Consider the following 27,628-nt stretch of genomic DNA (forward strand, 5'->3'; position numbering starts at 1 on the left):
GTCTGTTTCTGACCATTTGAGCAGACACATGCACATGCTTGGCCTGCTGGAGGTCATTTTGCAGGGCTCTGGCAGTGCTCCTCCTGCTCCTCCTTGCACAAAGGTGGAGGTAGCGGTCCTGCTGCTGGGTTGTTGCCCTCCTACGGCCTCCTCCACGTCTCCTGATGTACTGGCCTGTCTCCTGGTATCGCCTCCATGCTCTGGACACTACGCTGACAGACACAGCAAACCTTCTTGCCACAGCTCGCATTGATGTGCCATCCTGGATGAGCTGCACTACCTGAGCCACTTGTGTGGGTTGTAGACTCCATCTCATGCTACCACTAGAGTGAAAGCACCACCAGCATTCAAAAGGGACCAAAACATCAGCCAGGAAGCATAGGAACTGAGAAGTGGTCTGTAGTCACCATCTGCAGAACCATTCCTTTATTGGGGGTGTCTTGCTAATTGCCTATAATTTCCACCTGTTGTCTATTCCATTTGCACAACAGCATGTGAAATTTATTGTCAATCAGTGTTGCTTCCTAAGTGGACAGTTTGATTTCACAGAAGTGAACCTGGGTAGTTTGGTTCCTGGATGCCGATTGGCTGAAACAACATTTCAGAAGTGTGTACTGTATATCAGACAAAAAAAGGCAGTGTGGAACACCATTGCTCATCATGCATTGCTGTGATAAGGTGCGTCTAGGTGAAAGGTGTAGGAGTCAGGCGCAGGAGAGCAGGGATGCCTGAGAAGCGTGCTTTAAGAAGACAGTCCACCAACACTGGAATGGCACAATCGAAAAGGACAACGCCCTCGTAACAGAGAACCCGTGCAAACGCATGGAGGAACAAACACAGTTCTGACGCTATATACACTTAAGTAACCGTGAAAACAAATAACCCTGAGCACATCAAATAAAAAGACTAATCCCACACAAACTTAGGCAGGCAACAGGTTACCCTTATACACACAGAAATTAACGCAAATGAAACCAGGTGTGAAAAAGAACCAAAGACAAAACAAACAGAAAAGGACAAATGGATCGTTGGGGAGAGGAGTTACCTTCTTTAGAAGTCCTGATAATTGCTCTGATCATTTTCAAGTTTGCCGCCAAAAATGTATTTTCCTATGAATGAAGTCACAGAAAATGTGTGTATTTTCCTACAAATTAAATCGCTCAAAAAGGAGTGTCTTTTCACATGAATTAATCCACACAAAAATGCAAAAAAACATATGAAATCTGCTGAAATTGTTTTTGTTCATATTTGCACAAATTGAGTGTGAGATTGTGTTGGTATATCAGACAATAAAGCACGGGTATGACGCAAAAATACTTTTTTACTTTTCTATTGATGTTGGTAGCCAGTTTATAATAGCAATAAGGCACCTCGGGGGTTTGTGGTTTATGGCCAATATACCACTGCTAACGGCTGTATCCAGGAACTCTGCGTTGTGTCGTGCTTAAGAACAGTCCTTAGCCGTGGTACAGTATATAGGTCAATATACCACTGCTAACGGCTGTATCCAGGAACTCTGCATTGTGTCGTGCTTAAGATCAGTCCTTAGCCGTGGTACAGTATATAGGCCAATATACCACACCCCCTCGGACCTTATTGCTTAATTATACCACTTAGTTATAATATACGGGTCCAGATATACAAGGTTAAACTTGTTGTGTTCAGGTCTTCTTGGTTCCGGGTTAGTTCTGTTCAGGTTTTCTTTGTTCTGGGTTTGTAATGTTCGGGTCTTCTTGGTTCTGGGTTTGTTGTGTTCAGGTCTTCTTGGTGCTGGGCTAGTTCTGTTCAGGTCTTCTTGGTTCTGGGCTAGTTCTGTTCAGGTCTTCTTGGTTCTGGGTTTGTAATGTTCGGGTCTTCTTGGTTCTGCGTTTGTTGTGTGCAGGTCTTCTTGGTTCTGGGTTAGTTCTGTTCAGGATTTCTTGGGTCAGGGTTTGTTGACTGTACTGTAGAGAACAGAGGAGTCTTCCTCAGCTGCTTGTGCTGCTGCGGGTCTGAAACAGAAATGAAACAAAGTCTGCGTCCCAAATGGTGGCACCCTATACCTTTTATAGTGCACTACCTTTGACCAGGGCATGTGGAGCTCATTAAATTGGGAATAGGGTGCCATTTGGATCAAATAGGAACATTTCCTTAAAACCATCATCAAATCACTCCCTCATTATAGACATGTCATAGTAATTGTATTGAGTTGTCCATTGTTGGGTTGGTATTTTTGGGAATAGACAAGTTTTAGGAAATGACATCACTAGTAGTCACTAGGGGTCAACTGTTTTGCATATTGATGACATCTACTACAATAAGCAACAGCATATGCATGCCATTAATGCAGAATATGCTCACCGGGTGGCAGCAGTGGGGCGGTTGAATTTCACAGCAGAGTACTGGACATCTTCTTCCTGTTTCTGGGTTTGAGACTGTTGGACGGTGGAGTACAGAGGCACTTCCTGGTTTTTGGAGTGAGAGAAGTGGACGCTGGCGTAGTGAATGTCATCCTGGTTGTCTTTGGGGCTCATGGCCAGGCTTGAGACGTTGTCATACACTGGACTAGAGTCTCCCTGATGGGAAGAGAGGACAGACAACATGAGGAGTGGAAATGTTCCACAAAGAACACAGTCATCTTCTGATTCCAACAGACTCACCTGTCCGTCTGCTGTGTCTCTTGTGTCAGAGGGGGATTTGGAGGCCTTCTTCCTGTTTTGCACATTAATGAATTAATAATTGTATTAAATAATGAAGTTAACAACAGATCAGACTGCTAGGTTTAGATAATGAACAACATGATAATATGCATTTTCACCCACCTGAACCACATGAGTCCAGAGAGACAGAGGATGAGAACCAGAACAACCACTATGATTCCTACAGCTGCAGTCAGAACTGAGGTTTGTTTCCCTACAATAAAATATGGATGATATGAGAACATGGCATTATATAATTAACTAAAATAAACTATAATACAGGACATTAATACAATACTTGTTCAGGGATCTTAGAACCCAATGTAGAGTTATAACCTAAGGTGTAATAAGCCAAAACATAATGATTAAGATTAGATTGAAACATGTAGGTTTGTATTGAGATGTAACTTTACCTGCTACAATGATCATCAGAGCTGTAGAGCTCATAGATCCTCTTCCATTCTGGGCCTCACAGTAATATTCTCCTCTGTCCTCAGAGATGATGTTAGTGATGCTGTAACTCTGTCCTGATGCTTTTGGTGAGGTTACGTTCTTCTTGTACCAGGTGTATTTGTCCACAGGTGGGTTGGCATCACTGCTGCAGGTCAGAGTCACTGAACTGCCCTCCACTATTTCACCAGAGGAACTGACTGACACTGAGGTGTTCTTTGGGCCGTCTGGTGGACAATATGTAACACATTGTTCATACATAGAGCTTTACATGAGGAGCATCATGGAACTTGGACTTGTGATTAAAATAAATGAAATATTAATATAAATATGTATAACTTAGACATTAATGTAACAATACAGTGTTTGTGAAGTACTTGTAGTTACGACAGTAATGAGATGAGTACAATCATGGAACTTGGACATATATTGAAATAATAGATATAATAGATGAGAGAAGATGTAACTAAAAGAATACAAGTGGAGATGGATCACACATCCTCACATGTGACAGTGAGAGTCTCTTCATCAGAGGGGAGATCCTCATGTCCTTCTACAGAACAGGAGTATCTGCCTGCATCCTCACTGCTGACTGGATTTAGGAACAGACTGGTAGATTGGTTGGTTACATGTCCATTCTTGTACCAGATGTAGGTGGGGTTGTCACTCAGAGTACAGGTGGTGCTACAGGTCACTGTCACCTTCTGTCCCTCTGTCACAGTGGCAGGAGTCACCTTCACCTGCAGACCTAAATGAAAGAGGATTAAAGCACTGAGTACATCATTAAGTAATCGTTTGCAGTATTGATAGGATGTGACCTGCAGTGTTACCTGTGACAGTCAGAGTTGTTCCAGGGAAGGTGGGCTCCCAGGTTGTCTGATCTGTTCTGAATCTAAACTTATACTCAGCTGAGTCCTCCTCTCTCAGGTCTGTGATTCTCAGGATGGAGTCACTCTGCATATTTCCAAGGTACTCCACACGACGTCCATAGCCCGGGCTCAGGATTTGTGACGCCTCTTCAAGTTTTCCATTTGTATACCAGTTTGTTTCAGAGACTGTATGACCACTGGGATAAGTATAAGAGCAGGATATGTCCACTGATGTCCCCTTCAAGGTACAGATCCTCTGTTGGGTGTAAGTCACGTGGAAATAACTGTGACCCTCAAAAGCTGAGACACAAGTACATTTTTCAAATGGTGTCAGTATTTAGAACTGTAAAATCAACCACCATTAATCTATATGGAATAGTACCTCTACCTCATGTCTGTTTCACTAAACATCAACCACCATTAATCTATATGGAATAGTAGATCTATCTAATGTCTGTTTCACTAAACATCAACCACCATTAATCTATATGGAATAGTAGATCTACCTCATGTCTGTTTCACTAAACATCAACCACCATTAATCTATATGGAATAGTAGATCTATCTAATGTCTGTTTCACTAAACATCAACCACCATTAATCTATATGGAATAGTAGATCTACCTCATGTCTGTTTCACTAAACATCAACCACCATTAATCTATATGGAATAGTAGCTCTACCTCATGTCTGTTTCACTAAACATCAACAACCATTAATCTATATGGAATAGTAGCTCTACCTCATGTCTGTTTCACTAAACATCAACCACCATTAATCTATATGGAATAGTAGCTCTACCTCATGTCTGTTTCACTAAACATCAACCACCATTAATCTATATGGAATAGTAGATCTACCTCATGTCTGTTTCACTAAACATCAACCACCATTAATCTATATGGAATAGTAGCTCTACCTCATGTCTGTTTCACTAAACATCAACCACCATTAATCTATATGGAATAGTAGCTCTACCTCATGTCTGTTTCACTAAACATCAACCACCATTAATCTCAATGGAATAGTAGCTCTACCTCATGTCTGTTTCACTAAACATCAACCACCATTAATCTATATGGAATAGTAGCTCTACCTCATGTCTGTTTCACTAAACATCAACCACCATTAATCTATATGGAATAGTAGCTCTACCTCATGTCTGTTTCACTAAACATCAACCACCATTAATCTATATGGAATAGTAGATCTACCTCATGTCTGTTTCACTAAACATCAACCACCATTAATCTATATGGAATAGTAGATCTACCTCATGTCTGTTTCACTAAACATCAACACTGACCAATGATGTATTGGAGGATTTTGACAGACTTTAAAAGTGTATTAGTCACACTCACACACTGCAGGAGAATTAATGCCTTTTACAGCACAGTAGAAGCTGTCTTCAGTTTTAAATTGGACTGTGTATGAGGGGGAGGAGTCCTCTTGTACAATCTTACTGTTCCTGTACCAGGTGTAGGTGGGGTTACCAGTCAGAGTACAGGTGGTGCTACAGGTCAGTGTCGTTGACCACCATGTAGTGGTCACCTTCACCTGCAGGTCTGGAGTAGATAACAACATTAAAACCATCTATGACCTGTTGTCTAGTTCAAATGAGGCAATTCAGACATTCCTTTTATACCATACATTCATTTTTATATTATTTCTCTACAAATCAAGACAATTTTCCTGAACCAATTAAACAATTTAAACAGATCAATACTATACATAATATCACTGTACCTGTAACAGACAGAGTGACTCCAGGGCTCCCAAAATATTTCCCTCTGGTCTGATCTGTTATAAATCTGAACATGTACGTAGCTGAGTCACTCTCTCTCAGGTCTGTGATTGTCAGCGTGTGTCCATTCATCTTATCACTATGGTACATCACACGTCCTTTGTAGTCTGGGTCATTTCTCAGATTTACATAATTCTCCACAGCATACTTTTTGGTGAACCAGAAGGTTGTTGTGACTTTATGACCACTGGGATATGTGTAAGAGCAGGACATCTCCACTGTTGACCCCTTCAAGGTACAGATACTCTGAGTGGTGTATGTAACACTCCAGCCATACTGACCCAGTACCACTGAAACACAGTTAGACATCACAAGGACGTTACAATAAGTTCAAGGTCTTTTGACTCACACTAACACTTTGTTCCATAGTTGCTGAGTTGAGACATAGATACTCTTTGGTTGAGTGTGAATGGAAACCACAGATAAGCTTCACTCAGTGAGGTGTGAAAGACAACTGTTTAAAATGAAGTGGAGATGCCAAATGTGTCGACAGTAGAACATAAAAATGTTATGCTTTTAGAAATGTCTGTAGATTGATAAACAGAGCAACTTAAAGATATGAATGAGACCATACCTGCTACAGACCAGAAAAAGACCACCAACACACTTCCTGCTGTTCTCAAGGACATTGTTGCATCTCCCACCCTGCAGTCTTAGAAACATAAACAACAACTCACTCTATAGCTGGTGAATAACTCCACCTGATACATAGAAGTAGAAACTGTAAATGGGGTACAGGGCCTCATTACTGAAAATGAACCAGGCTCATATTGTGTTGTGTTGTATTGTGCTATATGGTTGTCTATGTGAATACTGTCTGTCTGTAAGTCTATTGCACTATGTATGTAATGTGTGTGACGTGTTGCATGTCTGTCTACATCTGTCAACTTAAGATGAATTGATGCAAAAATTACTTCCTAATGTAGTCATCATCATCATTATAAACAACATCGGCGGACACACACACACACACACACACACACACACACACACACACACACACACACACACACACACACACACACACACACACACACACACACACACACACACACACACACACACACACACACACACACACCATCTGTATATAAGGCCCATGGAGTCTGTATCAAAGTCTAGAGAGCTGGTTGTTATGGATGTAGAAAAGTTGAAACACACATCCTACACAGTGTAGATGTCAACTCCTCCTCCTCCTCCCTATCAGTCTGGTCCTAAAGGGCCCTCAGATAAATCCACTGCGTAACACACACACTTACCCACACCGGGCGAGACACTTTATGAATACTGGCCCTGATGTAACAACCAAAACACAGCTCAAAACATAACAACAAGTAAAATGATACATTATCCTCAAGAATATGACTTTACTAAAAACAGATAACCAGAAACTATATTTCAGGATATTGTCAAGAGGACTTACAGAGTGAAGTGAAGAGGAGAGGTCTTGTACAGTGAGTCAACTTACTGGTAGTGTGTGGCAACTGCTAGTAAGTGTCAGTTCTGTGGTTGATACATATTCATGTAGTCAGGACACAAGTAGCTGATGCAGAACAGTCCTTTCTTCCTCTTTAAGACATTAACATGCATGAAGACCAGAACAGCACAGCAGAGAAGGGAGGTTACTGTATTAAAATGGGTCCTACATTTCTATAATGGACAAAATGTCCCCCATTTCCAATTTCATTTAAATACAGAATCATGTTAAGAATATGTTGACTATTCTATATGGAATGTTTATAATATCTTAGAATGTGTTGCCTTGTCCCTCTGAGTTCTACATGGAACAGGTCAAAGTTCCATTTACATTTGGTCAGTTCCATGATGTCATTCATTCTATTCTACAAACACATTCAATTTACACTCCTCATCAGCTGCATCAAAGTGGTACTGAAGGTTCCAGTGTTCTAGACTAGAGCTCCTCCTACTGGCATCTCAACATTACTGCACCATCCTAATAACAATGACCTTAATATTGTTGGGCTAAGAACAACATTCCAAACTGACAATACATCAGATAGAATGGTGAAACACAACACTGGCTACTACTTGACTAAGTCACATTTAATCACACAAACACTGAAGTCTGTAGTACTACAACATACCACTATCATATTATGTTACACTGTTGACCCTTGTGTACAGTATTGGTAGTAGCATTAGTTAGCAGAGACATCAGTATGATCATCACCACAGTCTGCTGTCCATATACTGTATATTCTAATGTAGCCTGATATCCATATATAGTCTAATGTAGCCTGTTATCTATAAATATTCTTATGTAGCCTGTTGTGCATATCAAATCAAATCAAATTTATTTATATAGCCCTTCGTACATCAGCTGATATCTCAAAGTGCTGTACAGAAACCCAGCCTAAAACCCCAAACAGCAAGCAATGCAGGTGTAGAAGCACGGTGGCTAGGAAAAACTCCCTAGAAAGGCCAATACCTAGGAAGAAACCTAGAGAGGAACCAGGCTATGTGGGGTGGCCAGTCCTCTTCTGGCGTGGAGGTTATAACAGAACATGGCCAAGATGTTCAAATGTTCATAAATGACCAGCATGGTCGAATAATAATAAGGCAGAACAGTTGAAACTGGAGCAGCAGCACAGTCAGGTGGAAGTTGAAACTGGAGCAGCAGCATGGCCAGGTGGACTGGGGACAGCAAGGAGTCATCATGTCAGGTAGTCCTGGGGCATGGTCCTAGGGCTCAGGTCAGTTGAAACTGGAACAGCAGCATGGCCAGGTGGACTGGGGTCAGCAAGGAGTCATCATGTCAGGTAGTCCTGGGGCATGGTCCTAGGGCTCAGGTCCTCCGAGAGAGAGAAAGAAAGAGAGAAGGAGAGAATTAGAGAACGCACACTTAGATTCACACAGGACACCGAATAGGACAGGAGAAGTACTCCAGATATAACAAACTGACCCCAGCCCCCCGACACATAAACTACTGCAGCATAAATACTGGAGGCTGAGACAGGAGGGGTCAGGAGACACTGTGGCCCCATCCGAGGACACCCCCGGACAGGGCCAAACAGGAAGGATATAACCCCACCCACTTTGCCAAAGCACAGCCCCCACACCACTAGAGGGATATCTTCAACCACCAACTTACCATCCTGAGACAAGGCTGAGTATAGCCCACAAAGATCTCCGCCACGGCACAACCCAAGGGGGGGGGGCGCCAACCCAGACAGGATGACCACAACAGTGAATCAACCCACTCAGGTGACGCACCCCCTCCAGGGACGGCATGAGAGAGCCCCAGCAAGCCAGTGACTCAGCCCCTGTAATAGGGTTAGAGGCAGAGAATCACAGTGGAAAGAGGGGAACCGGCCAGGCAGAGACATCAAGGGCGGTTCGTTGCTCCAGAGCCTTTCCGTTCACCTTCCCACTCCTGGGCCAGACTACACTCAATCATATGACCCACTGAAGAGATGAGTCTTCAGTAAAGACTTAAAGGTTGAGAACGAGTTTGCGTCTCTGACATGGGTAGGCAGACCGTTCCATAAAAATGGAGCTCTATAGGAGAAAGCCCTGCCTCCAGCTGTTTGCTTAGAAATTCTAGGGACAATTAGGAGGCCTGCGTCTTGTGACCATAGCGTACGTGTAGGTATGTACGGCAGGACCAAATCAGAGAGATAGGTAGGAGCAAGCCCATGTAATGCTTTGTAGGTTAGCAGTAAAACCTTGAAATCAGCCCTTGCTTTGACAGGAAGCCAGTGTAGGGAGGCTAGCACTGGAGTAATATGATCAAATTTTTGGGTTCTAGTCAGGATTCAGGATAGAGTCTAATCTAGCCTGCTATCCATATATAGTCTAATGTAGCCTGTTATCCATATATAGTCTAATGTAGCCTGTTATCCATATATAGTCTAATGTAGCCTGTTATCCATATATAGTCTAATGTAGCCTGCTATCCATATATAGTCTAATGTAGCCTGTTATCTTTACATATTCTAATGTAGCCTGTTATCCATGTATAGTCTAATGTAGCCTGTTATCCATATATAGTCTAATGTAGCCTGTTATCCATATATAGTCTAATGTAGCCTGTTATCCATATATAGTCTAACGTAGCCTGTTATCTTTACATATTCTAATGTAGCCTGTTATCCATATATAGTCTAATGTAGCCTGTTATCTTTACATATTCTAATGTAGCCTGTTATCCATATATAGTCTAATGTAGCCTGTTATCCATACATAGTTTAATGTTGTGGTGAAATCCTGCACAGAGCCTTCACAGTGCTCTGCCACTTTAAGAGCACATCAGCAGTCAGGAAGGAGGAAATAAAGCTATTCTGTCTCTCTGTGTGGAGCTGTTGGTTGGTGCACAGTGTGTGCAACTCTGTAGAAGTCCTGTTTATTTTCAGTGTGCTTAGTTGTAAAGTGTTAAGTTGATCGCCGGTGTTACCTCTCTAGGTCGTGGTTTTAAAATAATTATTTTTCCAAGGTGTTGAAGTTAGTTTCACTTTAGGTTCTGAATGAAAGATGAAAAGAGGTGATTTATAGACATCTTTGTTTGGGCCAAATGAAAGCTGGTCCAGACCGGGCAAAATCTCAAACAAACACAGACGTCTATGATTGGTTCAGATTTGGTCCGGACCAGACCAAAAACCAACGTCCGTGAACGTGGAAATCAGGGCCGGTCCAGAATGCACCAAAAAACATCCAAAAGGTGTCCGTGTTGGACAGTGCTTACTGAGGTAAAGCCTACAGTGTTGTCTGTAAGCCAGTTCGGACATGACCAAAAAATATGTCCAAAAGATGTCGACCTGTTCTTACGGGGTCTATTCTACCATGTCGACCTGTTCTTACGGGGGTGTTTTCTACCATGTCGACCTGTTCTTACGGGGTGTTTTCTACCATGTCGACCTGTTCTTACGGGGTGTATTCTACCATGTCGACCTGTTCTTACGGGGGTGTTTTCTACCATGTCGACCTGTTCTTACGGGGGTGTTTTCTACCATGTCGACCTGTTCTTACGGGGGTGTTTTCTACCATGTCGACCTGTTCTTACGGGGATGTATTCTACCATGTCGGACCACAATGGAATTTCATGAATGCCCATCCATTTGGTAGGTCCACCGTTTGTAAAAACTGGCCGTTTCATCAACTTAATTCGTCCTGATTCCTGTGACTAATCAATGTTTAGCCACATTAAGCTCTGAATATCAGCCACCCAACTACATCAGGAGGAGTTATCCTGAGACTATTTCCAATGTGTTTACACAGCTACAAATACAAAAATATTTTATTTTTCGCTATGATCAGCTTAGTAAAACAATTGAAGGATACAAACTTGAAACCACTGATCATGACAATATAGCCAACGGGATGATTCTCCTGGACAGCAGTGACTATCCTGGTTATCCAGTCCATATTGTCTGTTTTAGTTTGACCTGTCCTGTATTTAGAATATGTTACATATGGGTGGTCCTGGGAACCAAACTCATTACACTGCAGGTGCTCTACCAAATACTCTAACTAGCTCACAACCCACCATCACTGTGTCTCATGTTAGTACTACTCCTAAACACAACCCACCATCACTGTGTCTCATGTTAGTACTACTCCTAAACACAACTCACCATCACTGTGTCTCATGTTAATACTACTCCTACACAACCCACCATCACTGTGTCTCATGTTAATACTACTCCTAAACACAACCCACCATCACTGTGTCTCATGTTAGTACTACTCCTAAACACAACCCACCATCACTGTGTCTCATGTTAATACTACTCCTAAACACAACCCACCATCACTGTGTCTCATGTTAGTACTACTCCTAAACACAACCCACCATCACTGTGTCTCATGTTAGTACTACTCCTAAACACAACCCACCATCACTGTGTCTCATGTTAGTACTACTCCTAAACACAACCCACCATCACTGTGTCTCATGTTAGTACTACTCCTAAACACAACTCACCATCACTGTGTCTCATGTTAATACTACTCCTACACAACCCACCATCACTGTGTCTCATGTTAATACTACTCCTAAACACAACCCACCATCACTGTGTCTCATGTTAGTACTACTCCTAAACACAACCCACCATCACTGTGTCTCATGTTAGTACTACTCCTAAACACAACCCACCATCACTGTGTCTCATGTTAGTACTACTCCTAAACACAACCCACCATCACTGTGTCTCATGTTAATACTACTCCTAAACACAACCCACCATCACTGTGTCTCATGTTAATACTACTCCTAAACACAACCCACCATCACTGTGTCTCATGTTTATACTACTCCTAAACACAACCCACCATCACTGTGTCTCATGTTAATACTACTCCTAAACACAACCCTCCATCACTGTGTCTAATGTTAATACTACTCCTAAACACAACCCACCATCACTGTGTCTCATCTTAATTCTACTCCTAAACCTTTTACGAAACATTCACTCAATCACTCTTACTCTTACCGTCACTCTTACTTTAGGTCATTTTCAAAAAAGTCCCCACTATAATGTATTCTTCTCAAACCGACACGTGTATGTGAGAATCTTACCTTAGTAGGCTCACATTTTGCAGGCAAAAATATTACTGTATAAGCAACATGTACAGGATATATCTCTCAATCAAATGTTCAAGAAAAGTATCCACTATAATCTACCACTGTCTGAGCCCTTAAAATAACATGCAAACCTCTCCACCACAGTCTACTACTCTCAGAACCCTCACAAGAACATGCAAACCTCTCCACCACAGTCTACTGCTCTCAGAACCCTCACAAGAACATGCAAAGGTCTCCACTACAATCTACTGCTCTCAGAACCCTCCCAATAACATGCAAACCTCTCCACCACAGTCTACTACTCTCAGAACCCTCACAAGAACATGCAAACCTCTCCACCACAGTCTACTGCTCTCAGAACCCTCCCAATAACATGCAAAAGTCTGATAAATGAAACCACATACAGTATATCTCCCAATCAGATTCATATGCAAAAATACATCTACAGAGTAAACTGTACATAACAGAAAAACTAAAACAACATCATTTCCTACAGCATCGCCATGCCCATAACAGAGGATTATGGTTCATGGCTATAGACAAATAATAAATTATACATATTTTAAGATATTGTCAAGCATACTTACAGAGTGAAGGGGAGAGAGGTGTTGTAATGAACTATCTGTCAGTCTGAGGAAACAGACACTGACTGTGAGGTATGAGGTCTGTGGTTGACACAACTTTGAAGTTGTGAAAGACCATAGAGTTGGATAAAAGGCACACTAGCTACAAAGGCTGTTTAAGCCTGGGCATAACATTGTTTGCATCCTTTCAGTCTGTTTATCGACTGTCATTAAAATCATGGAGGTTGAAGAAGAAGAAATGTACTACTTTAAAATAGAGAGAGCCGTCAGTTGAGCTGCCGATATTGTCACAGAACCCATCATGAAAAGATGCAAAGCCCTGCCCTCTATCCAACTCTATGTCAGGGACCAAGATGCTGATTCAGAGAGAGCTTCCTTCCTCATTCACACAACGCTGTGTTCAAGAGCATCAAAACTGTGACGTGTGATGGGTACATTCTGACTGACTGACTGATCTACAAATCGGCTTGCATGATTACCTTAGATTACTCGTAGGTCAGTCAGTCTGGACTCGCCTTTAAAGTCGGCTGCAATGTCGAACGTGGCCACATTTACATGCTTGACAGCCATTATGTCATACAATATTATAATAACTGTGGAATATGTTTAAAATCTTTTTCTTATTTTTAGGAATGACAGGCTAAACTGTAATGTAAAAAAAACAAAAACATTTTGAATGAATTGTCTTAAACTTTGAGCTTATTTACAACATGATGCATAAATTACACTGAATCATACTTTATCTAAAGTATCTATCTATCTATCTTTATCTATCCATTATTTTACGTAAATAAAGTGTGATTACGGTATTAATATTCCTTCTCATTAATACCATTGCTCAATAATGTCTGACAGCAATACAAGTACATCATTTCAACACATCAAGATAAACTTGGTCTGAGACTTTACACATTAAAAAGCTGTTGTCAATGTTATCAGTATCAGTCACTGAGAAAAGCACATTATGTAATAAAAAAATATCTAAATGGCAAAACCGCACAGAAAAAGAGCAGAAGCATAATATATTTATCATCATACATTTACATAATTATCTAGTAAGTAAGTAAATGCAACTGTACAACTGAACTAAAACTACAGAAAACGTTCTGGATATGGTAACAATATGATAGCATGAGAATAAAGGTGTGAGGCCTAGCTTTGGTTTGATGCTGTAGCTCTTCAGTCCAAGTTCTGTTTTGGTTCTCTTCAGTCCAGGTTCTGTGATGGTTCTCTTCAGTCCAGGTTCTGTGGTGGACGAGTCTGAGGCTGGTATAGGAGCCGTGCTCTCTCAGCGCTCGGGTACGCCACCGAAGCTCCGCCCCTGTGCCTTCTTCTCGAGGAAGCTCAGCCCGGCAGAGCGAAACTATGATGTGGGGTACGGGGAGTTGTTAGCTGTTGTCAAGGCGTTGAAGGCGTGCAGACATTGGCTTGAGGGGGCTAAACACCCTTTTCAAATCTGGACGGACCACCGCACCATGGAGTTCATCCGTGCAGCGAGGAGACTGAATCCTCGTCAGGCAAGGTGGGCCATGTTTTTACCCGTTTTGTTTTCACCCTTTCCTACAGACCAGGTTCCCAGAATGTGAAGGCAGACACACTGTCCCGGCTGTATGACACAGAGGAGCGGCCCATGGATCCTACCCCCATACTCCTGGCCTCGGCGCCGGTAGTATGGGATCTGGACGCGGACATTGAACAGGCTTTACGTGCAGAGCCCGCTCCCCTCCAGTGTCCCGCTGGGCGTCTGTACATTCCGTCTGCTGTCCGTGACCGGTTGATCTACTGGGCCCATACGTCACCCTCCTCTGGTCATCCAGGCATCGGTCAGACGGTGCACTGTTTGAGTGGAAAGTACTGGTGGCCTACCTTGGCCAATGACGTGAGGGTTTATGTTTCCTCCTGCTCAGTGCACCCAGTGTAAGGCTCCTAGGCACCTGCCCAGAGGTAAGCTACACCCCTTACCCGTTTCACAACGGCCATGGTCGCACCTGTCGGTCGATTTCATCACCAATCTACCCTCCTCACTGGTCGCTGTGGATCGTTTCTCTAAGTCCTGCCATCTCCTCCCTCTGCCCAGTCTCCCTACGGCCCTACAGACTGCGGAGGCCTTGTTAAGCGTCAGTTGGAGTGGTGGAATCGCGCTCTCTGGAGGGCTGAATCACGCTTCACCAGGCCTAATCGCTCAACATCAGTCGCCAATCTCACTAATGCTGTTGTGGTTGAATGGAAGCAAGTCCCTGCAGAAATGTTTGGTTTCCACATGATTCCATATGTGTTAGTCTTCACTATTATTCTACAATGTAAAACTAGTACAAATAAAGAAAACCCTGGAATGAGTAAGTGTGTCCAAACTTTTGAATGGTTCTGTATATAGTGTATAATGTGTATATGTATGGTGTATTATGCAGGGCACATTTCAAAAAGAGACCTAGTTCTCAATATGTACTCCATGTTAAAATAAAGGTGAAATAAAATAAACAAACGTTATTTGGGTATGAGTATGATAAAAGGTACCTCTCCATGGGATCTCCATTCTCCCTTCTAACCCTCTATGTCCCCAAAGAGAGACACCTACCTTGGAAGGTCAGTCAACAGTTAGGGGGTCAAGAGCCACGCCATGTTGGAGACCATAGCACTCATTCTATATGACATCCCATTCTCACTAAACAATGATGTATTTTATTCTCACTAAACAATGATGTATTTTATTCTCACTAAACAATGATGTGTTTTATTCTCACTAAACAATGATGTATAATATTCTCTAACTACTAGTTGGACAAAATGGTGGACTGTTATTCTTCGAAGAACAAAAGTCTTTAAACCATCAATAATCTCACTGCTTGGTCTGAATTTGTTAACTGTGAGATGTATTATTATCAATGACTGAACATTCCAGAATGTTCCATCTCTCAATGTTCTGGAATGGAATGCCCTCGCTGACTGAATTACCCTCCACACTCCAAACATCCATGTTATGTCATATTGTGTCTGTGTGTTTTAGAAATGACAATGAATAATATTTCATGTAACTGGTTGTGTGTCTAAGTGGCAGATATATATATGTTTTACCTTTATTTAACTAGGCATGTCAGTTTAGAACAAATTCTTACTTTCATTGACAGCCTAGGAACAGTGGGTTAACTGCCTTGTCAGGGGTAGAACGTCAGATTTTTATCTTGTCAGCTCAGGGATTCGATCTTTCAACCTCTCGGATACTTGTCCAATGCTCTAACCACTAGGATACCTGCCACCTATTGCTCCTTCTGAAAGTGTCTGTATATTTTGTGCATTCATGATGATGGTGATGAAGGTGAATTAACCACTATTGTTCTCCAAACCAATTTACATTTCTTATTTGTAGTGACTGTATGTACTGTACAGTAGAAGAGGTGTGATTTTGAAAGCTTTCCATTTTGTCTCCATTGAAGATAATGTTATAACAAGGTGAAAACAATGACGATGAAGTTTATTCATTAAAGTCACACTTCACACACTAGCTTAAAAAAAACAACATTAGATAAAAGCGATAAGAAACCTTGCATCAAGCAGAACTCTTTCCTGGACATAAAAACAAAAGAATATACCAAACTTATACTACGTGTATCATCTAATAGTACCATGTGAAGTAATACAATATAATAGAAGCAGATATAATGACTTTCTGGATCTAAGCTTCATACAGCATATAGTCTCACAAGGCTGATGATTGTTTCAGAAATATAACATACAAACATATATAGTTCTATAAAATACAACTGGACCTTGAGGTTGTCTACTTCAGAAATATAACATACAAACATATATAGTTCTATAAAATACAACTGGACCTTGAGGTTGTTTACTTCAGAAATATAACATACAAACATATATAGTTCTATAAAATACAACTGGACCTTGAGGTTGTCTACTTCAGAAATATAACATACAAACACATATAGTTCTATAAAATACAACTGGACCTTGAGGTTGTCTACTTCAGAAATATAACGTACAAACATATATAGTTCTATAAAATACAACTGGACCTTGAGGTTGTCTACTTCAGAAATATAACGTACAAACACATATAGTTCTATTAAATACAACTGGACCTTGAGGTTGTTTCCCTCAGAAATACAACATTTTGGGAAAAAGATACTGTAATCAGAAATGTTTCCAATTTTTTTTTAAATGTTAAGGTCCTACTAAATCATCATAGTTTAAAAGGCTAAACTGACCCTAGATCCGAACTGCTACTCTAAGTGTGAATAGAGTAGTTCTGTGTGGCCCAGTTTGTACAGCATGGTGCATGGGTTCAATTCCTGCTTGTCACGCCCTGACCATAGAGAGCCCTTGGTTCTCTGTGGTGTTGTAGGTCAGGGCGTGACTAGGGGGGGGGGTTCTAGTCTTTTCATTTATATGTTGGTGCTCTTAGTATGATTCCAAATTAGAGGCAGCTGATGTTCGTTGTCTCTAATTGGGGATCATACTTAAGGGTTCCCTGTTTCCACCTGCTTTGTGGGATATTGTTTTGTGTGAGGGCATTCAGCACCACGTAGTTCACGGTCGTTGTATGTTTCTTGTTTTTGGTTGAAGTTTCACTGCAAATAAATATGTGGAACCCAACTCACACTGTGCCTTGGTCCGTCCATTTCAACGAGCGTGACACTGCTGGGACTACACATACGATACATGTATTTGAACATGACTGTAATGACTGAGTGAATTTGGATAAAAGTGTCTGCTGGATGGAAAATATTATTACATACTATTATAAACTGGGTGGTTTGGGTCCTAGATGCTGATTGGCTGAACCAGCATTTCAGAAGTGTATACTGTATATCAGACAATATACCACGGGTATGATGCAAAAATACTTGTTTACTGTTCAATTTATGTTGGTAACCAGTTTATAATAGCAATAAGGTACCTCAGGGGATTGCAGTATATGGTCAATATACCACGGCATGTTCACTCAAGAACAGCCCTTATATACCATGGCTAAGAGCTGTTCTTATGCACAACGCAACACTGAGTACTTGGATACAGCCCTTAGCCGTGGTATATTGGCCACATACCACAAACCCCCGATACAAGGGTTTATTTATATTTATACAAGGTTTTTGTCAAACTTGTTCTGTTCAGGTCTTCTTGGTTCTGGGTTTGTTCTGTTCAGGTCTTCCTGGTTCTGGGTTTGTTCTGTTCAGGTCTTCCTGGTTCTGGGTTTGTTGTGTTCAGGTCTTCCTGGTTCTGGGTTTGTTCTGTTCAGGTCTTCCTGGTTCTGGGTTTGTTCTGTTCAGGTCTTCTTGGTTCTGGGTTTGTTGTGTTCAGGTCTTCCTGGTTCTGGGTTTGTTCTGTTCAGGTCTTCCTGGTTCTGGGTTTGTTGTGTTCAGGTCTTCCTGGTTCTGGGTTTGTTCTGTTCAGGTCTTCCTGGTTCTGGGTTTGTTGTGTTCAGGTCTTCCTGGTTCTGGGTTTGTTGTGTTCAGGTCTTCCTGGTTCTGGGTTTGTTCTGTTCAGGTCTTCTTGGTTCTGGGTTTGTTGTGTTCAGGTCTTCTTGTTTCTGGGTTTGTTGTGTTCAGGTCTTCTTGGTTCTGGGTTTGTTGTGTTCAGGTCTTCTTGGTTCTGGGTTTGTTGTGTTCAGGTCTTCCTGGTTCTGGGTTTGTTGTGTTCAGGTCTTCCTGGTTCTGGGTTTGTTCTGTTCAGGTCTTCCTGGTTCTGGGTTTGTTCTGTTCAGGTCTTCTTGGTTCTGGGTTTGTTGTGTTCAGGTCTTCCTGGTTCTGGGTTTGTTCTGTTCAGGTCTTCTTGGTTCTGGGTTTGTTGTGTTCAGGTCTTCTTGGTTCTGGGTTTGTTCTGTTCAGGTCTTCTTGGTTCTGGGTTTGTTGTGTTCAGGTCTTCCTGGTTCTGGGTTTGTTCTGTTCAGGTCTTCCTGGTTCTGGGTTTGTTGTGTTCAGGTCTTCCTGGTTCTGGGTTTGTTGTGTTCAGGTCTTCCTGGTTCTGGGTTTGTTGTGTTCAGGTCTTCCTGGTTCTGGGTTTGTTGTGTTCAGGTCTTCTTGGTTCTGGGTTTGTTCTGTTCAGGTCTTCCTGGTTCTGGGTTTGTTGTGTTCAGGTCTTCTTGGTTCTGGGTTTGTTCTGTTCAGGTCTTCCTGGTTCTGGGTTTGTTCTGTTCAGGTCTTCTTGGTTCTGGGTTTGTTCTGTTCAGGTCTTCTTGGTTCTGGGTTTGTTCTGTTCAGGTCTTCTTGTTTCTGGGTTTGTTCTGTTCAGGTCTTCTTGTTTCTGGGTTTGTTCTGTTCAGGTCTTCTTGTTTCTGGGTTTGTTCTGTTCAGGTCTTCTTGTTTCTGGGTTTGTTGTGTTCAGGTCTTCTTGGTTCTGGGTTTGTTCTGTTCAGGTCTTCTTGTTTCTGGGTTTGTTCTGTTCAGGTCTTCTTGTTTCTGGGTTTGTTCTGTTCAGGTCTTCTTGGTTCTGGTTTTGTTGTGTTCAGGTCTTCCTGGTTCTGGGTTTGTTGTGTTCAGGTCTTCTTGTTTCTGGGTTTGTTGTGTTCAGGTCTTCCTGGTTCTGGGTTTGTTCTGTTCAGGTCTTCTTGTTTCTGGGTTTGTTGTGTTCAGGTCTTCTTGTTTCTGGGTTTGTTGTGTTCAGGTCTTCTTGTTTCTGGGTTTGTTCTGTTCAGGTCTTCTTGTTTCTGGGTTTGTTGTGTTCAGGTCTTCCTGGTTCTGGGTTTGTTCTGTTCAGGTCTTCTTGGTTCTGGGTTTGTTGTGTTCAGGTCTTCCTGGTTCTGGGTTTGTTCTGTTCAGGTCTTCTTGGTTCTGGGTTTGTTGTGTTCAGGTCTTCTTGTTTCTGGGTTTGTTGTGTTCAGGTCTTCCTGGTTCTGGGTTTGTTCTGTTCAGGTCTTCTTGGTTCTGGGTTTGTTGTGTTCAGGTCTTCTTGTTTATGGGTTTGTTGTGTTCAGGTCTTCTTGGTTCTGGGTTTGTTCTGTTCAGGTCTTCTTGTTTCTGGGTTTGTTGTGTTCAGGTCTTCTTGGTTCTGGGTTTGTTGTGTTCAGGTCTTCTTGTTTCTGGGTTTGTTGTGTTCAGGTCTTCTTGTTTATGGGTTTGTTGTGTTCAGGTCTTCTTGTTTATGGGTTTGTTCTGTTCATGTCTTCTTGGTTCTGGGTTTGTTGTGTTCAGGTCTTCTTGTTTCTGGGTTTGTTCTGTTCATGTCTTCTTGGTTCTGGGTTTGTTGTGTTCAGGTCTTCTTGGTTCTGGGTTTGTTGTGTTCAGGTCTTCTTGTTTCTGGGTTTGTGGTTCTGGGCCTTTGTGTTCATGTCTTCTTGGTTCTGGGTTTGTTGTGTTCAGGTCTTCTTGTTTCTGGGTTTGTGGTTCTGGGCCTTTGTGTTCATGTCTTCTTGGTTCTGGGTTTGTGGTTCTGGGCCTTTGTGTTCATGTCTTCTTGGTTCTGGGTTTGTTGTGTTCAGGTCTTCTTGGTTCTGGGTTTGTTGACTGTACTGTAGATCTCAGAGGCATCCACCTCAGCTGCTTGTGCTGCTGCTGGTCTGAGGAGAGAGAAACAGAAATGAAACAAAGGAACCCTATACCCTTTATAGTGCACTACGTTTGATCAGGGCCTATAGGGCTCGGTCAAAAGTAGTGCACTAAATAGGGAATAGAGTGCCATTTGGAACATCTCCACAGCACCTATCTTCCCTATAGTTCTACATTATAATACTATCAACATGTAAACAATACAGTGCTTGAAATGTCATATGTCTTTGTTTCTTCTCTGATTAGTGTGTCAGTGTGAATAATTTCCATATTTCCTCCCTTTCAGGTGTATAACATTACAACTGAATAGCTAATATTGGTGTGTATTGGTAGGTGGACTGAGGTGAATTAGCCTACAGCAGCCAAGGTGATAATGGACTGAGCTGAGATAACCATCAGCAGCCAAGGTGATAATGGACGGAGCTGAGATAACCCTCAGCAGCCCAGGTGATAATCGACTGAGCTGAGATAACCCTCAGCAGCCAAGGTGATAATGGACTGAGCTGAAATAACCCTCAGCAGCCAAGGTGATAATGGACTGAGGTGAAATAACTCTCAGCAGCCAAGGTGATAATGGACTGAGGTGAGATAACCCTCAGCAGCCAAGGTGATAATGGACTGAGGTGAGATAACCCTCAGCAGCCAAGGTGATAATGGACTGAGCTGAGATAACCCTCAGCAGCCAAGGTGATAATGAACTGAGCTGAAATAACCCTCAGCAGCCAAGGTGATAATGGACTGAGCTGAAATAACTCTCAGCAGCCAAGGTGATAATGGACTGAGGTGAGATAACCCTCAGCAGCCAAGGTGATAATGGACTGAGGTGAGATAACCCTCAGCAGCCAAGGTGATAATGGACTGAGGTAAGATAACCCTCAGCAGCCAAGGTGATAATGGACTGAGGTGAGATAACCCTCAGCAGCCAAGGTGATAATGGACTGAGGTGAGATAACCCTCAGCAGCCAAGGTGATAATGGACTGAGGTGAAATAACCCTCAGCAGCCAAGGTGATAATGGCTGGGGTCATTTTTGCTTGGTTTTTTCTGTTTTCCAAATACCATTTAAAAGTGTTTTAATTGTGTAGAAATGCAGTAAATGAGATTCAACTTTCCACCCCCCACTCCACCCCCCCATCCAGATTTGGTTGTAAACAAGCAAACTTCTCCTTTAATGCTATTTGTTCCCAATGTTCTAGTATTGACTCTATGTTGCTGTAATGGCAGAATATGCTCACTGGGTGGCAGAACTGGGGAGGTTGAATTTCACAGCAGCGTATTGGACATCTTGGTCCTGTTTCTGTGGTTGATGCAGCTGGACGGTGGAGTACAGAGGCACTTCCTGGTTTTTGGAGCGAGAGAAGTGGACGCTGGCGTAGTGAACATCATCCTGGTCGTATGTGGACTCTGTCTGTGCTGCAGTAGGGGTCATGTCCATGTTTGAGATGTTGTCATACACTGGACTAGAGTCTCCCTGATGGAAAGAAAGAACAGACAACATGAGGAGTGGAAAGTTCCACAAAGAATACAGTAATCAGTCAAAACACAATGATTAAGATCAGTTTGAAACCTGTCAATTTGTATTGAACTATTGAAGATGTAACTTTACCTGCTACAATGATCATCAGAGCTGTAGAGTTCATAGATCCTCTTCCATTCTGGGCCTCACAGTAGTATTCTCCTCTGTCCTCAGAGCTGATGTTAGTGATGCTGTAACTCTGTCCTGATGCTTTTGGTGAGGTTACTTTCTTCTTGTACCAGGTGTATTTGTCCACAGGTGGGTTGGCATCACTGCTGCAGGTCAGAGTCACTGAACTGCCCTCCACTATTTCACCAGAGGAACTGACTGACACTGAGGTGTTCTTTGGGCCGTCTGGTGGACAATATGTAACAACAGTGTATTAAATAGTGTTTTTCTTGTTATTGAAATATGAATTTAAATGTGATCCTCTGATTAAAGATGAGGTTAGGTGAACTTACACTGAACGTCCACAAACACAGAAGAAGAGTTGAGACGTCCATATTTATTCTGGGCCTCACAGTAATATTCTCCTCTGTCCTGAGAGATGATGTTAGTGATGTTGTAACTCTGTCCTGATGCTTTTGGTGAGGTTACTTTCTTCTTGTACCAGGTGTATTTGTCCACAGGTGGGTTGGCATCACTGCTACAGGTCAGAGTCACTGAACTGCCCTCCACTATGTCACCAGAGGGACTGACTGACACTGAGGTGTTCCTTGGACCATCTGGTGTAAAATACATTGTATTTATTTATAGCAACATTTGTGTTTAGTTGAAATAATTTATAAATTATTAATTCAGAGCAAAAGAAAATGTGAAACAGAATCACTAAAAATAATGATGACATTGTGGTAATGCACATTCAGGGAAATGGATGTGTCACGATCGTGTGGAGAGACGGACCAAGGCGCAGCATGATTGGAGTTCTACATCTTTATTTTTAGTGAAACTTAAAATAAACCAAGAAACTAACAACGACCGACAGTACTGAGGTGCACCATGAACTCACTCAAAAACAATATCCCACAAAGCAGGTGGGAGAAAGGACTTCCTAAATATGATCCCAATGAGAGGCAACCTCTCAGCTGCCTCTAATTGGGAACCACACAAACCAGCCACATAGAAAATAAATGACTAGAACACCCCCCTAGTCACGCTCTGACCTAAACACCATAGAGAACCGAGGGCTCTCTATGGTCAGGGAGTGACAGGATGTTACTCACTAAAATATGTATTGATAGATATATTTATGTGAAAAACAATCTATTCTAAATTCAAGTATCAACATTGTCAGTATATTAAACTGGACATTAAAATCACCAATGTACTTACATGTGACAGTGAGAGTCTCTTCATCAGAGGGGAGATCCTCATGTCCTTCTACAGAACAGGAGTATCTGCCTGTATCCTCACTGCTGACTGAGAATAGGATATAGACAGGAGAAGAGGTGTTGCTGTTTGGTATAGACTGTCCATTCTTATACCAACTGTAGGCTGTGATGGGGTTCAGTGTACAGTTGGTTCTACATCTCAGTGTGACTCTCTCCCCCTCTGACACAGATGTAGGATCCATCTCCAACACAACATCTAGAGTAAAAGGAACCACATCATTATTCTCCTCCTATATATGTCCTATTATATGTTTTTTTCCCTGTTACATAACACTGCAGTGTCTGCATGACTGCCCTTAAATAAGGTCATTACGGTCATTCATTTGATATATTTAGACAGGACAGTCAACTCTGTAATCATTTCCACTGTTTTCCAGGAAGTCCTGAGTTCCATAGAATCAATAAAACAGATTAAAACACAACATTCTCATTAGCATACATACAATACAACACTCACAGTACAGCTATCTAGATATGTGTCATAGATGTGAGATGAGTGACAGATTACCTGTGACAGTCAGGGAGACAGGTGGGCCAGAAAACTTTCCTCCAGATGTTATGAATCTGAACCTGAACCCAGCAGAGTCACTCAATCTCAGGTCTGTGATTCTCAGGGTACAGTCACTCTCCTTATCTCCAAGGTACTCTATATGACCCTCATACCCTGGCACTGAGCTCAGATCTTCAGCCTCCATACCAGACCATTTAGTAAACCAGAAAGCTTGTTTGATCTCATGATAACTGGGATATGTGTAAGAGCAGGATATGTCCACTGTTGTCCCCTTCAAGGCACAGATACTCTGATGGGTATAAGTCACACTCCAACACTTCTTACCTGAAAGACAAGAAGACAATAGAACACCTTATATAAATCTTTCATTACAATATCTACCGATATACACTGATGTTGTTTATGAAGTAGAAAATCTAACAAGTTTAACAGTTTACATTCGTGACAACCATAATTTGAATAATGATCCATATTAATTGATTCATTGGCATAAGTCTCACAACCTGAAACAAACATGTATGAGATGTTTATTTTTAAAAACACACTCACACACTGCAGGAGAGAAGATATTCTCATAGCCTTTTACAGCACAGGAGTAGCTGTCTGCATCACTAAAGGAGTCGGAGTCCAGTCTGGAAGTGTCCTCCTTTACTTTGTGTCCGTTCTTGTACCAGATGTAGGTGGGGTTGTCAGTCAGAGTACAGGTGGTGATACAGGTCAGTGTCCTCTTCCCTGCCTCTGTGGCAGGAGTCACCTTCACCTGCAGGTCTGAATACAGAGTCAATGACAATAACATCATTAAACCAAAAGTGTATTATGGATACAAAAATGTATAATTAAACATCTAATAGAAATGTATGTATAAACATGATCCAGTGTTACCTGTGACAGTCAGAGTTGTTCCAGGGAAGCTGTACCCCCATCCTGAGGTTTGTGTGTTGAATATGAACTTGTACTCAGCATAGTCCTCCTCTCTCAGATCTGTGATTCTCAGGGTGGAGTGACCTCTCTCCTTCTCTCCAACATACTCCACACGACCTGCATACCCTGGGTCTGTGGTTAGGTCCTCAGGGATCAACTCATCCCTCCACCTAGATCTCTGTTTAGGACTAAACCAGAGTGATGATGTGATGTTATAAAGACTGAAATAAGTACAGGATATGTCCACTGATGACCCCTTCAAGGCACAGATTGTCCTCTTGGTGTAAGTCACTCTGTTGCAGTCCTGACCCTGGACACCTAAAACATAATGGAATCACATGAGTACATTATACTGTATTTTCAGTTATTTTCATAAAAACCCCATCAAATTATACAGTGAGACCAAAAGGACGTAGTACAAACATTCTGTATACTTGCTGTATTAGATTCCATATTAGATTCACACTCACACACTGCAGGAGAGAGGAGATCCTCATGGCCTTTTACAGTACAGGAGTAACTGTCTACATAGTTACTGGAGACTGGGTCTTTGTACTGGGGGGAGGTGCTCTCATCTAGATGTTGTCCGTTCTTGTACCAGATGTAGGTGGGGTTGTCAGTCAGAGTACAGGTGGTGATACAGGTCAGTGTCTTATCCTGATGTCCTCCAGTCACCTTCACCTGAAGACCTGGAGAAAAAACAATATCACCGTAAATCCCTTTATCACTGACTTATCACTCTAATACAAAGATGGAAGAAATCCTGTTATACAGACAGAAATACAAACCAAGACAATTATCCTGAACTAAATGGAATTCAACAGTTTAACTATATTGAATGTAACTGTACCTGTGACAGACAGAGTGACTCCAGGTTCGCCAGTATATTGAATGTAACTGTACCTGTGACAGACAGAGTGACTCCAGGTTCGCCAGTATATAGAATGTAACTGTACCTGTGACAGACAGAGTGACTCCAGGTTCACCAGTATATAGAATGTAACTGTACCTGTGACAGACAGAGTGACTCCAGGTTCGCCAGTATATTTCCATGTTCCAGTCTGATCTGTAAATCTGAATTTGTACGTAGCTGAGTCACTCTCTCTCAGGTCTGTGATTGTCAGGGTGTGTCCATTCTCTTTATCCTTACGATACGTCACACGACCTTTGTAGTCTGGGTCATCACTCAGACTTACTAGACCAACAGCATCATATTTGTTGAACCAGAAGGTTGTTCTGACTGTATAACCACTGGGATATGTGTAAGAGCAGGACGGCTCTACTGATGACCCCTTCAAGACACAGATACTCTGAGTGGTGTAAGTCACACTCCAGCCATCCTGACCCAGTACCACTGAAACACAGTCACACAACACAATGGTGTCAGAATTAAGACAAGGCCAATTGGCTCACACTGAATGTAGGGGTTGTTCACACGTTGTTGCTGTAGTTGCTGAGTGTGAATGGAAACTGTAGAAAAGCATCACTCAGTGAGGTGTGAAAGATAACTATTTAAAGTGAAGTGGAGACTCCTAACAGAACACATCAGAATAACATTATGATTCTTATCCTTTTATAAGTGTCTGTAGATTGTTAAACAGAGCAACTAAAAGATAAGAATGAGACCATACCTGCTACAGACCAGAGAAAGACCATACCTGCTACAGACCAGAGAAAGACCACCAACACACTTCCTGCTGTTCTCAAGGACATTGTTGCATCTCCCACCCTGCAGTCTTCGAAACATAAACAACAACAACTCACTCTATAGCTGGTGAATAACTACACCTGATACATAGAACTGTAAATGGGGCACAGGGCTTCATTACTGAAAATGAACCAGGCTCATATTGTGTTGTGTTGTATTGTGCTATATGGTTGTCTATGTGAATACTGTCTGTATGTAATGTGTGTGACGTGTTGCATGTCTGTCTACATCTGTCTATTTAAGATGACATGATGTATGATGCAAAGTCTATGTCCTAATGGATACAGTAAAGTCATCATCATCATCAACAACAACAACAATCACTTATCGAACAGACCTGTATTACTGTAAACACATATTTCTACATTGATCGTTCTGAAGCTGTTTTCGTCTCAGAACCACAAATATAGGAGGATAAATGTTCCATCCTTTACGGTCCGTCAAGCTGTACAGCAGCCTAAAGACTGACCACCAGGTTGAATGATAGCTGCTATCACCAAGCTGTGAGGATAAACAGCAAGTGACACACACACACACACTTTTTTTAAGGGGGAGGCTCAGCTTCAATATTGCAGAGAGATTGTGGCTTCAATCAATGTAATTGTCAGAATCTTTTCCAATTCCCAAATTTTTGTAAATATATACAATATATATCAAATATAAATATATATATATATATATATATACATTATATTTAATATATATTAGTATATATACAGTATACATCATATATGTCATATAAACTCAGCAAAAAAAGAAAAGTCCCTTTTTCAGGACCCTGTCTTCCAAAAATAATTTGTAAACTTCACAGATCTTCATCTTCATATGCTTGTTATGAAACTTAGGACACTAAAGAGGCCTTTCTACTGACTCTGAAAAACACCAAAAGAAAGATGCCCAGGGTCCCTGCTCATCTGCGTGAACGTGCCTTAGGCATGCTGCAAGGAGGCATGAGGACTGCAGATGTGGCCAGGGCAATAAATTGCAATGTCCGTAGTGTGAGACGCCTAAGACAGCGCTACAGGAAGACAGGATGGACAGCTGATCATCCTCCCAGTGGCAGACCACGTGTAACAACACCTGCACAGGATCGGTACAACCGAACATCACACCTGCAGGACAGGTAAAGGATGGCAACAACAACTGTCCGAGTTACA

The 27,628-nt window shown here is 41.9% G+C and overlaps 2 protein-coding genes across 21 annotated transcripts in view; both read right to left on the reverse strand.

The window, feature by feature from the left end:
- Positions 1–27,628, reverse strand: part of LOC109878241 (uncharacterized) — a 205,849-nt gene that overhangs the window by 23,229 nt on the left and 154,992 nt on the right. The window lies entirely within an intron of this gene.
- Positions 1,304–26,494, reverse strand: LOC109887695 (sialoadhesin-like). Its single transcript, XM_031820172.1, has 12 exons — positions 26,422–26,494; positions 25,773–26,117; positions 25,234–25,452; positions 24,725–25,081; positions 24,392–24,610; positions 23,840–24,166; positions 23,273–23,527; positions 22,031–22,294; positions 2,802–2,892; positions 2,640–2,691; positions 2,341–2,555; positions 1,304–1,991 (listed from the first exon to the last, which is right to left on the reverse strand). Exons 1-12 carry the CDS (start codon positions 26,474–26,476, stop codon positions 1,925–1,927), a joined length of 2,466 nt encoding a protein of 821 aa, XP_031676032.1. The 5' UTR covers positions 26,477–26,494; the 3' UTR covers positions 1,304–1,924.

This window comes from Oncorhynchus kisutch, unplaced genomic scaffold, assembly GCF_002021735.2.
Source record: "Oncorhynchus kisutch isolate 150728-3 unplaced genomic scaffold, Okis_V2 scaffold3072, whole genome shotgun sequence".
In the NCBI taxonomy this organism is placed as follows: domain Eukaryota; kingdom Metazoa; phylum Chordata; class Actinopteri; order Salmoniformes; family Salmonidae; genus Oncorhynchus; species Oncorhynchus kisutch.